Source organism: Amblyomma maculatum, chromosome 3, assembly GCF_055883805.1.
Source record: "Amblyomma maculatum isolate TAMU_Amacu chromosome 3, ASM5588380v1, whole genome shotgun sequence".
Classification (NCBI taxonomy): domain Eukaryota; kingdom Metazoa; phylum Arthropoda; class Arachnida; order Ixodida; family Ixodidae; genus Amblyomma; species Amblyomma maculatum.
In genome coordinates, this window is record NC_139346.1 from 3,516,060 (window position 1) to 3,531,290 (window position 15,231).

Sequence of the window (15,231 nt, forward strand, 5' to 3'; positions counted from 1 at the left end):
GACAGCATAAAAGATTATTCAATGCGAAATAATTATTCAGTTAAACTGAAAACATCAGAATACAAACATGTTGCCCTTTCTGACAAAGCTAATTTCCTTACAGAAGGCAGTGTAGCTTCGAACCGACTCGTGAAGGAACCACTGCCTCTCCTCTAGCAGCTGCGCAATATGAGAGCCCACCATTTTCCTAATTTATTCCTAATTTTCCTAATTTAGAGCTGAAAATTCTAAGTGTGTGCAAATATCAAGTACTTCATTTCGAAGTGGTTACTAGAATAAAAATTGGATGCAAATATATCATTCTGGGGTAGTTAAAATATCAAAGCAATTTACATTAAAAGCCAGACACTTTTACTCAAAATGCAGCAATAAAACGAGGGGAAATAATTGTGACGGCTACAACACTTCTGGTTCTGTTGTGCAATGCTGTTGGTCATGTAGCCTGCTGAGCACACCTTCAGAAGTACTGAGCAATAGCAGCTCGGACATCATGTCCATTCCCACGTGACAGAGTGGTGGTGTGCGATGGCTGCTGGAAGAGTGCATCAAAGGCAGGCACGTCTTGCTCCCACTGCGAATCCACAGTGTCTTTGAATGCTTCACATATGTTGTGAAGAACACACGCGGCCCTGATGGCTTGCTTCGCATTGGACACCTTGCATTCCATCCGCTTCATCACAAAACGAAAGCGAGCTTTAAGTCTTCCAAACGCATTCTCCACTATGCGTCTTGTTCTAGAGAGGTTGTAGTTGTAGGCGGCTTCGCAGGTGCCAGGTGATGATGTACTCGGAAATGGTTTCAGCAAAGTTGAAGTCAAGGGGAAAGCCTGATCGCAGAGTATAACCGGTGTCACGGCAACACCTTCGATTGTGGCCACAGGCGATTCAAAGTGTCCATCATCGATAAGTATACACAGCTTGGAGCGTCCATGCACGTTGGCATCCAGGCATTGGCCGGGGGCTCCAATATTGATGTACCGGAAACGGTAGTGATGGTCTACCAAGGCCAGCAGTATTATACTGTACCAACACAGAAGGAACGATAGAAACAATTGATTTTTCGCTCATATGCAACAACGGATAGTCCTATTTGTGACGTGCCCAACTGCCAAAAACAGCCATGCTGAAAAAACGGCCTTCTCAAAAAGCTATTTGGCTAGGCGCAACAGGTGCAGGCCACACAGGATGTGAGCTGTGGTCTTATGCATGCATGCTTATGTTTTTTTCTTCAGGGCAATGCTATGGGCACAGGATCCTGCACTCCACTGCATGTAGGTTATGTGCGCAGACTGGCACGCTGCTGCAACATCTTTAGTCTTGACCTCTTCATCGCAAATCACAATATTTCTACGTTGCTGGAGACAAAAAAAAAGAGGGGGGGGGGGGGGGCATTAAGGCACCGTGGGGGCAAAAGTAGCACATGCTGGTGTTGGCAATAGTCTCTTCCTACTACCACTGTACAGCAGGACGTTGCTTGGAAGAAACTGCTAATTCGGCAAAATATCTCAACTCTTTAAGGCCGATGCGTACTTATACAGTGACTGTACACAGACAGTGGACGACAATAATTATGAAATTCTAGCATAGGAAATAGCAGAAACTACACCATATTACACTTCCCACAGGATCAAAAAGAAAAAAAACTGATTTTTTGCAGAAACGTCTGCATTTGACAGCTACTCTTTGTACAGCTTGTTCAGTAACGACTAGCTTTGAATTATATATCACGATACAACGAGAATAAAATGTCAATTCACTAAAATTTCGCGGCCACATAAGAAGCCTACAAGGTACCTTCAATTCTTCAACAGCCTATTTTTACTCTCTTTTAGCACTTCCCTCTTTGTGGGATGGATGGATGGAATATAGGAGCGTCCCCTTTGAAACGGGGTGGTAGCAGTAGCTATCATGCTCATTTTTCTACATATATCTTAATTATTGATTTAGAATGGTTCACTAAACCATCATTCTATTTATTAAATTTTGCTCCTACATTACTAACATTGTATCACTTCTCTGCTTTTAAGCCACCAATCTTCCAGCCGTTTTTTGCTAGTTTCCACCGCCGGTTTATTCACCCGGCCACTGTTATCTCTAAACCGCAGAGCTTCAGGAACAGTGATTGCGCCTGCATCAACTTCCGGATGGATACCATTGCATTCGAGTATAATATGGTCAAATTTTTAACTGGAGTTTCCACATACAGCACATGCGTCATCTCCATTGTTAAACTTCTTTTTGTAGCTGCGTGTTCTAAGGCACCCTGATCTAGCTTCAAAACGTAGGGCACTGCCTCTTGAGTTATGAAAGAAATCTTCCTTCCTGATCTGCATTTTCCACTTTCGGTATAATTCCACACTCTGTTTCTTTTCCATCGAATTTGTCCAATTTTTACCTTCTGTGTCTTTCACCTGTTGCTTAATGCTGTTTATTTCTCCGTCCTTGTTACTAGCATACTTACTAGTTAGTTTCCTAGTTCTTTTCCTCCATTGTGAGTCAACGCTTTTGCATATGTTTGTTTAGGTGGAGGCACCTGGCGGCAATGCGTTGTACTATCACCGACGGCGGCGGGCTATTGTGCTGCGCTCTTTCGCCGGGCACTGAAAGTATAGAGGAGGCGCTGGTAAAACAAACATATGCAAAAAGTAAAAATTCAAACACAAACCGGCCGACACTAAAAACACACACATAACCCAAAACAAAATGAAAATACTGTAAAAACACCACTATACTACATTCCGCCTAATCTGCACACAAGCTAACCCTGAATTCCAAATGGCGTCGCGAGTATCACATAAAGGATCGGCCCATTGTGAGCCTTGCCGTGCGCTCCCACGTCGCCAGAGAAACCGTCCACATGGGTGCTAATTCAGCCCCAGTTGGGTGCCAGGTTGTGGGCGATGCCTCTGCCCGAGGGGTTCGCAAGACAAACACATAGCGGGCCACGTAAGAAATCTTTCAGTTCAGTTCAGGCGTTCAGTCGTGTCCGACTCTTCGTGACCCTATGGACCATGTCACGCCACGCTTTCCGGTCTCTCACTATCTTCTTAACATCACATAGCTTCATCTGCAATGCCTCGAGAATGCCATCTAACCATCGCGTTCGCTGCCTACCCCTTCTCCGGCGACCCTCAACCTTTCCCAACATCAAATCTTTCTCCAGCGACTCCTCTCTTCTCATCAGATGTTTAGAATTTGACCCTCCAATGAGCAGTCAGGGTTTATGGTCGACAATATCGACTGATTTGATCTTCTGGCAGTCCAAGGAACTCTTAAGAGTCTTCGCCAGCACCACAATTCAAACGCGTCAATTCTTCGGCGGTCAGCCTTTTTCACAGTCCAACTGTCGCATCCATACATCACAACTAGAAAGACCATAGCACGGGTTATACGGATCTTGGCTGGCAGACCAATGTCTCTGCTCTTTACTAGGCGGTCAAGGCTAACCATTGCTCTCTTTCCCAGAAGCAGGCGTCTCCTAATTTCATGGCTGCAGTCTCCTTCCGAGGTAATCTTGGCGCCCAAAACAGAAAATCTGTCACAGCTTCCACTTCTTGTCCATTGATGCTCCAGGACTTGATAGGGCAAGACGCCATGATCTTCGTCTTTTTATTGTTCAGTTTAAGCCCGAACTTCTCACTCTCTTCTTGTGCGCGCATCAGAAGTCTCTTGAGTTCCACTTCACTTTCTGCCATTAAAGTGGTATCATCCGCATATCTAAGGTTGTTGATACGTATATATATATATATATATATATATATATATATATATATATATATATATATATATATATATATATATATATATATATAAGCAGAACAATTAAGAGGAAATGAGGGCGCTTGTTATAATACATGAAGGAAAGAAGCCAACAGACGGCGAGGCCAAGGAAAGCGTAGGGGATGGTACTTTTTATGTCTTTTTTTTAATGTTGCCTTAGATAATCACAGAAATTAGTAATGTAATCTGTTTAGGGGAAAGATAATTAAACACAAAGTAGAAGAAAAAACAACGTGCCGATGGTGGGAACCGAGCCCATGACCTCCGAGTATCGCGTCCGGTGCTCTTCCAACTGAGCTACATCGGCCGCTGCCCCCCCCCCCCCTGCTACTTGCTTGGGTATTTATGTTGTCTATATACGAACCTTGAGAGTGTTCACCAGCGCCACCCTCAGCCATAGCGGCGGACGTAGAACGTCCTTTGTTACCGCCAGCGTCACGTAGAGCGTGATCAAGAGCGAGGGCGAAAGCTGTGCTAGAACCCTCTTACGCTACCTATGGCTTCTGTTGCATCCACAGTAAGTAGGCGTAGGCTTGAACAAACGGCTTTATTCACAGTGCTGCATACTGGCAGCTCGAAATAAACTCCCCCCAGTACAGCACATGACAAACGCATATATACACACACAGCAGCCTGACACATGCGCAGAACAGACATGATGGTGATACCATTATATCTTATCACACAACAGTAAACGCACGTGTTGCACCCCAGATACCGACACAACACTTCCTCCCCTACTAGATCAAAAACGCTCATAGCCCCAACGCTCAGGAGGTCTCCTTTCCCGGTTTGCTCCGTCTTAACGGAATAGGTTCATTATCAGATGGCAACTGATCCTGTGGGCTGGGTCCAACCTGAGGCGCTGGCTGCAACGAAGGCATTGGAGGAGAGGCGATCTCTGATGCGTGTGGCAGGCATATTTCTTTTGCAGTTGGTTTTTCATCATCAAGAACAGAATGTCGCAAATGATCAGCATGCACAAAACGCACTTTGTTTCCAATGACAACCAAGTACGTAATGGAGGACTTTACACGCGTAATTTTTCCAGGACGCCAGTTCACCGAATCACCGCGCACGGAACGCACTAGTACCCTGTCCCCAGCAGCAAAGGATCGGGGCTTCGCTCTACGCTTATCTGCAGCCTGTTTCACCCTTTCGCTTTTCTCTGTCATTGCACATGTCAATTTTGGTGTCAACAAGAAAAATCTGGTTCGCAACTTTCTTCTTAAGAACAATTCAGCAGGAGTCTTTCCGGTGAATGTGTGCGGCGTTGTTCTATAACAAAATAGGAAGCTGTCTATTCTGTGCTGCAGGGTTCTTGTAGTTCCCTTTTCCCTGTCCTCCAGCAACTGCTTGAATAGTGCAGTCTTTGTTGTCTGTACAGCCCGCTCCGCCGACCCAATCGACTGTGGGTGGTACGGAGGGGAGCATGTGTGCTTTAGTCCATTTGCTTTCAGGAAGTTTGCAAACTCAGCAGCACGGAATTGCGGCCCGTTATCAGTTACAACTTCAACAGGTAGACCATGGGTAGCAAACATGGATCTTACAACTTCAATGGTCCTTCACTTCCAACCACTTGCTATATGCATCAACTGCTAAAAGGAGCATTTTTCATTCCTTCTCGGCGAACTCGAGATGAACCCTTTCCCAAGGGTGTTCGCACACTTTCCAGGGAGCCAAGGGTGCTGGTTGTGCTGCAGGTTGAACAGTTTGACAAATGCGGCAAGTTCGTACCGTTTGTTCCAGCGCTTCGTCGATACCTGGCCACCACACCATTGACCTTGCGACCATTTTCATCTTCGTGATTCCAAGGTGCTGCTCGTGCAGCAAGTTTAGTACAACACTGCGCAAACACTCCGGGACGATTATTCTGTTTGTCCAAATAATGCAGCCCGCTTCAATGGAAAGTTCGAAACGTCGAACCCAGAAAGGCTGCAGGTCCGGAGAAACAGATTTTGGCCAACCATGCCATATCATGTCGCGAACGACCGTTAGCAGCCTGTCGCGCGTTGTTTCCCGTTCAATGTCTTTTGCCGTCAAAGGAAGCTCGTCAAGTGTAGAAAAATAAAAAAATGTCTTCAGTCTGCTCTGACGTTTCTGGCAAAGGAAGTCTAGATAAGGCACCGGCATGGCCAATTTTCGTACCTGGTTTGTGCGCTATTTTATAGCTGTAGTTCGCGAGGAACACAAACCAACGGTGCACCCTAGCAGTTGCCACAGCACTGCTGTTTCTTTTCGGGTCGAAAAGTACGGTTAGTGGTTGATGGTCTGTCAACACCTTAAATGTTCTACCATAGAGGTAGTTATGAAACCTTTCACACCAAAAACAATACTCAATGCTTCTTTTTCGATTTGGCCATAATTGCGTTCTGCAGGTGACAGTGACCGGTATGCAAATGCAATTGGTTTATCTTTTCCATTCACGATGTGCGACAGTACAACACCAAGACCATATTCGGACGCGTCACATGTTAGCTGTATTTCTTTTTTGACATCGTACAACTCCAGAACACGCTCATTAGTAAGCATCTCTTTAGAATTCGTAAAGGCAGTATCACACTGACGCGACCAGTGCCATGCAGTGTCTTTGCGCAACAATTTATGCACGGGTTCGAGAACGGTAGCCAGATTAGGCAAAAATTTTGAGTAAAAATTAATTAAGCCCAGAAAGGCCTTTAGCTGCGTCACATTTCCAGGTTTTGGTGCATTCTTTATGGCTGCCACTTTATAAGCTGTGGGATGTAATCCATCTCTGTCAATTTCATGGCCCAGATATCGTATTCGTTTCTGGAACAGCTTACATTTCGCAGTGTTGACCCTTATGCCATGTTCTCTTAGGCGTATGAGTACCTGCTCCAATCGGTCATGGCACTGTTTTTGATCTTTGCCCACGATGACAATGTCATCTAAGTAGCAGGCTGTGCCAGTCAGTCCGTGTAGGACTTTGTCCATCACAGCTTGAAACACTCCTGGCGCGCAGGCTACGCCGTATGGCAAGCGTCGGAACCGGTACAGGCCGAGGTGTGTATTGACAGTGAGCAGTTCTTGCGCTGGCTCATCTAATTCCAGCTGCAAGTACGCCTTAGACAAATCCAAAACTGAAAACACGGACCCGCCTTGTAACATTCCAAAAATGTCCTCTGGTAGAGGGAGCGGATACTGGTCAACCTCAATTGCCGGATTTACCGTGACTCGGTAATCACCGCACAGCCGAAGCTCCTCGCCGTTTTTCTTTGGAACAATCACCAGTGGTGTCGCCCAAGCACTGTGGCGCACCTTATATATGACTCCAGCTTTTTCCAAATTGGCCAATTCTTGCTCGACCCGTTCTCGCAGCGCGTACGGCACTGATCGCGCCTTACAAAATACAGGGGACGCGTTCTCCTTAAGTACAATGCTCGCCTTGGACCCTTTTATCGCTCCGTAGCCCTGCTCGAACACTTCGCGATATTTCTCAGTCAATGTCATCAAGGGCATTTCTTTGGTCAGTGACTGCACATGCATCCCTTCATTCCACCGAATTTTGATTTTACTCAGCCAGTTGCGGCCAAACAACGTAGGCATTCTGGCAACTTTCGTCTCTTTAGCAATTACTAGCGGCAAGCGAAAACACTGCTCGTAGTACTTAACTTCCACATCCATTATACCCTTGATATCAACCGGAGTGCCATTGTACGTAACCAGTTTGACGTCTGCTGGCCTGAGCTTAGTGTTTGGAAAGTGCTTCGCACACTCTGCCTCTGACATCACGGAAACCGCTGCTCCTGTGTCTAACTCCATGGGTACGTTTTCCCCCATTTAACCATACACTGACTACCATAGCAGGACTGGCCGCACAGTTGTTGGTGTGGCAAAGGATAAGAAGTTCACTGTCCGACGATTCCTGCTCTAGCTGATGTACAACTCTAGTTTTGCACATTTTAGCAACATGGCCTATCTTTTGACATTTGTAACACACCCTATTCAAGAAAGGACAACTTACAGGTGCGTGCTGCCCACCGCATCGATGACAATTCGATTTAGTCCTTTGAGCCGTAGACTTCGTTTTTTGCTTGTCAGAGGCGTGACAGCTGAACGCCACCCCTTCGGAGACCGGTCTCGCCATCAACGACTTGCTCTGCCAGAGGACATCACTGCCGCTTGAAGAGTGCTCCCCACTGGTTTCAGACATCATTGCCACTGTGTCTCTCGCTGCCATTTCCATGGCCGTAGCGATGCTGCAAACACGGTCCCAGGTGAGTTCGGTGTCGGACATGGCCAACAGCCGGCAACGTATCGCCTCCGAGTATCGGCCAGCAATCAGGCGGTCCCGCAGGGCTTGTTCCAAGAAGCTGCCGAAGTCGCATGAGGCTGCCGCTTGCTTGAGCTTCACTATGAAATCCGCGATACTTTCTTGAGGTCCTTGCTTCCTTCGATTAAAATCATATATCTCGCTCACCACGGACCGCTTCGGAGTGTAGTGCTTCTGCAGAGCCGATACGACTTCCTCGTTGATTTGCTGGGTGACTTTGGAAGAAGCAGACTTCGGAGCGTGACATACGCTTTTTCTCCTATGGAGCTGAGGAACAGATGCAGTTTCTTTTCCTCGGCTGCTTCATTCCACGTGAAGTAAAACTCGAAGCGCTCGATGAAGACGTCCACGCTTCCGCTGTCAGGATCAAACTCCGGTAGCTTGCCGACTGTGGATGCCATCCTCAGTTCGTGTAATCCCATCCTCGTCGCCAGTTTGTTGCATCCACAGTAAGTAGGCGTAGGCTTGAACAAACGGCTTTATTCACAGTGCTGCATACTGGCAGCTCGAAATAAACTCCCCCAGTACACCACATGACAAACGCATATATACGCACACACAGCAGCCTGACACATGCGCAGAACAGACATGATGGTGATACCATTATATCTTATCACACAACAGTAAACGCACGTGCCGCACCCCAGATACCGACACAACAGCTTCAAGACTGCCAGAACCGAGACATCCGTAAGCTACAAGCAGATCAATTAAGGGGAAATGAGGGTGCTTGGTGTAATACATGAAGGAAAGAAGCCAACAGTCGGCGAGGCCAAGGAAAGCGTTGGGGATGGTACTTTTTATGTCTTTTTTTTTTAATGTTGCCTTAGATAATCATAGAAATTAGTAATGTAATATGTTTAGGGGAAAGATAATTAAACACAAAGTAGAAGAAAAAACAACGTGCCGATGGTGGGAACCGAATCCATGACCTCCGAATATCGCGTCCGGTGCTCTTCAAACTGAGCTACATCCGCCTCTGTCCCCCCTGCTACTTGCTTGGGTATTTATGTTGTCTGTATACGAACCTTCAGAGTGTTCACCAGCGCCACCCTCAGACATAGCGGCAGACGTAGAACGTCCTTTGTTACCGCCAGCGTCACGTAGAACGTGATCAAGAGCGAGGGCGAAATCTGTGCTAGAACCCTCTTACACTACGTATGGCCTCAAGACTGCCAGAACCGAGACCCCCGTAACTACAAGCAGATCAATTAGGGGACATGAGGGTGCTCGTTACAATACATGAAGGAAAGAAGCCAACAGGCGGCGAGGCCAAGGAAAGCGTTGGGGATGGTACTTTTTATGTCTTTTTTTTTTAAATGTTGCCTTAGATAACCACAGAAATTAGTAATGTAATCTGTTTAGGGGAAAGATAATTAAACACAAAGTAGAAGAAAAAACAACGTGCCGATGGTGGGATATCGCGTCCGGTGCTCTTCCAACTGAGCTTCATCGGCCGCTGTTCCCCATGCTACTTGCTTGGGTATTTATGTTGTCTGTATACGAACCTTGAGAGTGTTCACCAGCGCCACCCTCAGCTATAGCGGCGGACGTATACCGTCCTTTGTTACCGCCAGCGTCACGTAGAACGTGATCCAGAAGCGAGGGCGAAAGCTGTGCTAGAACCCTCTTACGCTACCTATGGCTTGAAGACTGCCAGAACCGAGACCTCCGTAAGCTACAAGCAGATCAATTAAGGGGAAATGAGGGTGCTCGTTATAATACATGAAGGAAAGAAGCCAACAGTCGGCGAGGCCAAGGAAAGCGTTGGGGATGGTACTTTTTATGTCTTTTTTTTAATGTTGCCTTAGATAATCACCGAAATTAGTAATGTAATCTGTTTAGGGGAAAGATAATTAAACAGAAAGTAGAAGAAAAAACTACGTGCCGATGGTGGGAACCGAACCCATGACCTCCCAATATCGCGTCCGGTGCTCTTCCAACTGAGCTACATCGGCCGATCTCCCCCCTGCTACTTGGTTGGGTATTTATGTTGTCTGTATACGAACCTTGAGAGTGTTCACCTGCGCCACCCTTAGCCATAGCGCCGGACGTAGAACGTCCTTTGTTACCGCCAGCGTCACGTAAAACGTGATCAAGATCGAGGGCGAAAGCTGTGCTAGAACCCTCTTACGCTACCTATGGCTTCAAGACTGCCAGAACCGAGATCCCCGTAAGCTACAAGCCGATCAATTAAGGGGAAATGAGGGTGCTCGTTATAATACATGAAGGAAAGAAGCCAACAGTCGGCAAGCCAAGGAAAGCGTTGGGGATGGTACTTTTTATGTCTTTTTTTTTTAATGTTGCCTTAGATAATCACAGAAATTAGTCATGTAATCTGTTTAGGGGAAAGATAATTAAACACAAAGTAGAAGGAAAGCGTGGCGTGACATGGTCCATAGGGTCACGAAGAGTCGGACACGACTGAACGCCTGAACTGAATAGAAGAAAAAACAACGTGCCGATGGTGGGAGCCGAACGCATGACATCCGAATATCAGGTCTGGTGCTCTTCCAACTGAGCTACATCGGCCGCTGTCCCCCCTGCTACTTGCTTGGGTATTTATGTTGTCTGTATACGAACCTTGAGAGTGTTCACCAGCGCCACCCTCAGCCATAGCGGCGGACGTAGAACGTCCTTTGTTACCGCCAGCGTCACGTAGAACGTGATCAAGAGCAAGGGCGAAAGCTGTGCTAGAACCCTCTTACGCTACCTATGGCTTCAAGACTGTCAGAACCGAGACCCCCGTAAGCTACAAGCAGATCAATTAAGAGGAAATGAGGGTGCTCGTTATAATACATGAAAGAAAGAAGCCAACAGTCGGCGAGGCCAAGGAAAGCGTTAAGGATGGTACTTTTTATGTCTTTTTTTTTAATGTTGCTTTAGATAATCACAGAAATTAGTAATGTAATCTGTTTAGGGGAAAGACAATTAAACACAAAGTAGAAGAAAAAACTACGTGCCGATAGTGGAAACCGAACCCATGACCTCCGAATATCGCGTCCGGTGCTCTTCCAACTGAGCTACATCGGCCGCTGTCCCCCCTGCTACTTGCTTGGGTATTTATGTTGTCTGTATACGAACCTTGAGAGTGTTCACCTGCGCCACCCTCAGGACGTAGAACGTACTTTGTTACCGCCAGCGTCACGTAGAACTTGATCAAGAGCGAGGGCGAAAGCTGTGCTAGAACCCTCTTACGCTACCTATGGCTTCAAGACTGCCAGAACCGAGACCCCCGTAAGCTACAAGCAGATCAATTAAGGGGAAATGAGGGTGCTCGTTATAATACATGAAGGAAAGAAGCCAACAGTCGGCGAGGCCAAGGAAAGCGTTGGGGATGGTAATTTTTATGTCTTTTTTTTAAATGTTGCCTTAGATAATCACAGAAATTAGTAATGTAATCTGTTTAGGGGAAAGATAATTAAACACAAAGTAGAAGAAAAAACATGTGCCGATGGTGGGAACCGAATCCATGACCTCCGAATATCGCGTCCGGTGCTCTTCAAACTGAGCTACACCCGCCGCTGTCCCCCCTGCTACTTGCTTGGGTATTTATGTTGTCTGTATATGAACCTTGAGAGTGTTCACCAGCGCCACCCTCAGCCATAGCGGCAGACGTAGAACGTCCTTTGTTACCGCCAGCGTCACGTAGAACGTGATCAAGGGCAAGGGCGAAAGCTGTGCTAGAACCCTCTTACGCTACCTATGGCTTCAAGACTACCAGAACCGAGACCCCCGTAAGCTACAAGCAGATCAATTAAGGGGAAATGAGGGTGCTCGTTATAATAATGAAGGAAAGAAGCCAACAGTCGGCAAGGCCAAGGAAAGCGTTGGGGATGGTACTTTTTATGTCTTTTTTTTAATGTTGCCTTAGATAATCACAGGAATTAGTAATGTAATCTGTTTAGGGGAAAGATAATTAAACACAAAGTAGAAGAAAAAACAACGTGCCGATGGTGGAAACGTAACCATGACCTCCGAATATCGCGTCCGGTGCTCTTCCAACTGAGCTACATCGGCCGCTGTCCCCCCTGCTACTTGCTTGGGTATTTATGTTGTCTGTATACGAACCTTGAGAGTGTTCACCAGCGCCACCCTCAGCCATGGCGGCGGACGTTCACGCTCTACGTGACGCTGGCGGTAACAAAGGACGTTCTAAGTCCGCCGCTATGGCTGAGGTTGGCGCTGGTGGCAGATAACCAGCTTGCTTTTTTGCATTTCTTTTGCTTTGGAACTACCTTAGTAGCAACTTCTTGTATTATATCACGAACATCAGTCCACATCTCTTCGGGCTCTTTGTCTTCTAGATTTAATTCTTGAAATCGATTCCTCACTTCCACAGCATATGCTAATGGAATCTGATCCAGATCATACCTGAAAGGCCTTCTAGTTTTCTGCGTTTTCCTCAATCGAAGCTTAATTTTGGCAACAAGAAGCTGATGATCGGTGCCACAATCGGCTCCAGGCCTTGTTTTTACTGCTTGTATAGCGCTTCTCCATCTCTGCCGGCAAATAATATAATCGATCTGATTCCTGTACAGACCGTCCGGTGAAATCCGTGTGTACAGGCGCCCCTTGTGCTGTTGAAAATGAGTATTCGCTATGGTCAGGTTGTTTTCTTGACAGAACTCTACTAGCCTCTGCCCAGCTTCATTTGGCTCACCAAGACCGAACTTGCCTGTAATTCCGGATATTTCTTCACTCCCGACCTTAGCATTCCAGTCTCCTATGAGAAAAACGACGTCTAATGATGGGGTGCGGTCTAAAAGGCATTGTAGGCCCGCATAAAATCTCTCAACGTCAGCTTCTTCAGCAGCAGTGGTCGGTGCATAGACTTGGATAACTGTTATGTTGAAAGGGTGACCTTGGATCCGAAGTGAAATCATTCGGTCGTTTTTGGGGTTGTACCCTAGCACTGCTTTGCCCATTCTTCTGTTTACTATGAGAGCGACCCCATTCCTTCTCTTGGATTCGTGCCCACAATAAAAGACATAATGGTCGCCGGAGTTAAATTCTCCCATTCCGGTCCACTTGAGCTCGCTGATACCCAAGATATCAATGTTCAATCTGTCCATTTCTCGCTTGACGATATCCAGTTTACCTTGCGTCATAGATCTTACATTCCATGTTGCTATGTGATATATTTTTCCTTTTACTTTGTGTTTAATTATCTTTCCCCTAAACAGATTACATTACTAATTTCTGTGATTATCTAAGGCAACATTAAAAAAGACATAAAAAGTACCATCCCCAACGCTTTCCTTGGCCTCGCCGACTGTTGGCTTCTTTCCTTCATGTATTATAACAAGCACCCTCATTTCCCCTTAATTGATCTGCATGTAGTTTACGGGGGTCTCGGTTCTGGCAGTCTTGAAGTCATAGGTAGCGTAAGAGGGTTCTAGCACAGCTTTCGCCCTCGCTCTTGATCACGTTCTACGTGACGCTGGCGGTAACAAAGGACGTTCTACGTCCGCCGCTATGGCTGAGGGTGGCGCTGGTGAACACTCTCAAGGTTCATTGTCACGGTGTTGGCGACTGGGGCTATGTTAACAGAGCCGGTACAGGTAGAATTACGCGGTCCAAAGTTTAGGTAAGTCCTACGAGTGCGGAGCCGATTCACTTCGTCCTTTTTCCCCGAGCGCCACTTCAACATCTTTCGCTCCGAGCGCCCCCTGGCATTCCTCCCCCCTTAAGCGTGGCGCACACGGCACACAAGTGCACACAGGTGGACAAAAGCAAACGAAAAAAACAAAAGTTTGCAGATGCCGTCTGTCAGCGCGTAAAATACGGCTTCATACGTAGGACATGAACTGTCTCTGGACGAGGTAGCCGACGGCCTCTCTGCTCTGGGCTGTCTGGGAGGACCTCATAGTTAACGTCGCTGAGGCGCCGCGAAACTTTATATGGTCCGAAGTAACGGCAAATCAGTTTTTCTGATAGGCCACGGCGTCGAACAGGAGTCCATATCCACACCTGGTCCCCGGTGTGGTAGGAAGCTTGTTTGTGGCGGAGGTTGTACCGGCGTGAATCCTCGTCCTGTTGCTAGGCGATGTGGACGCGTGCTAGTTGGCGTGCTTGCTCAGCATCTTGGGAAAAGTGTTCGGCGTCGGTAGAAATCTCGGTATCTGTTTCGCAAGGGAGCATTCCGTCCAGCATCGTCCGAACCTCCCTGCCGTAAACTAGGCGAAACGGCGTGAACCGTGTCGTCTATTGGACTGCCGTATTGTACGCGAATGTCACATATGGTAGGATAGCATCCCAAGTCTTGTGCTGGGCGTCGATATACATCGCCAGCATGTCCGCAATGGTCTTATTAATCCTTTCCGTCAGCCCGTTGGTCTGCGGATGGTAAGCAGTAGCTTTTCGATGCGCCGTACCGCTGAGATGAAAAACTTCAGCCATCATTTGTGAAGTAAAGGCAGTCGCTCTGTCAGTAATAATACAGGTCGGAGCACCGTGCCGCAGCATGATCTGGTGTACAAAGAAATGGGCAACCTCCGATGCTGTACCACTAGGTAACGCTTTGGTCTCGACATATCGTGTCAAGTAGTCTGTGGCGATGATTATCCAGCGGTTGCCCCCGGAGGATCGAGGGAAAGGACCGAGAAGGTCCATGCCGACTTGATCAAACGGTGCGCGTGGTGGTATTATGTGCACGAGAAGGCCTGCAGGCTTTGATTGCGGAACCTTCCGTCGCTGACATTGCCGACAGCTCTTAACATAGCGCTTAACGACAGTGGCAAGGTTGGGCCAGTAGAATGTCTTTCGTATTCTAGCAAGTGTGCGAGTATAGCCCAAGTGGCCAGAAGTTGGTTCATCGTGGCAAGCGGAAAGGATTTCCTCTCGCAGAGCTGCGGGTACCACGAGGAGGTAGGTTCTCGAATCGGATCTAGAGCTGTGCTTATAGAGTGCACCACTTCTCAGGCAGAAAGTTGAGAGGCTCCGAGAAAAGCACTTAGGTATTGTGGCTGGCTGACCTTCTAAATAATCGATCAGGGCTCGTAACTCTGGATCAGCACGCTGCTGATGAGACATATCTGAAGCATCAACAGCTCCGAGAAAACTGCCAGAGTCACCCGTGTGTGGTGAAGCGAGCTCGACGGGCGCAAGAGAGAGCGCGTCAGCATCTTCATGCTTATGTCCGGACTTATAGACTAT

At 47.2% G+C, this 15,231-nt stretch overlaps 1 protein-coding gene across 1 annotated transcript; it reads right to left on the reverse strand.

Moving 5' to 3' along the window:
• Window positions 1-457: 457 nt before the first annotated feature.
• On the reverse strand, window positions 458-8,474 carry LOC146194118 (uncharacterized). The gene is made up of 2 exons (XM_084596005.1): window positions 8,323-8,474; window positions 458-1,019 (listed from the first exon to the last, which is right to left on the reverse strand). The coding sequence occupies exons 1-2, from the start codon at window positions 8,472-8,474 to the stop codon at window positions 458-460; spliced, it is 714 nt and encodes a 237-aa protein (XP_084452131.1).
• Window positions 8,475-15,231: the final 6,757 nt, after the last annotated feature.

Coding starts and splice junctions, on each gene's coding strand:
- LOC146194118 (XM_084596005.1), bottom strand. CDS start 8,474: ATGGCATCCACAGTCGGCAAGCTACCGGAGTTTGATCCTGACAGCGGA. Junction 1,020..8,322: donor AGCTCCATAGGAGAAAAAGC/GTATGTCACGCT, acceptor GTGTTGGTACAG/TATAATACTGCTGGCCTTGG.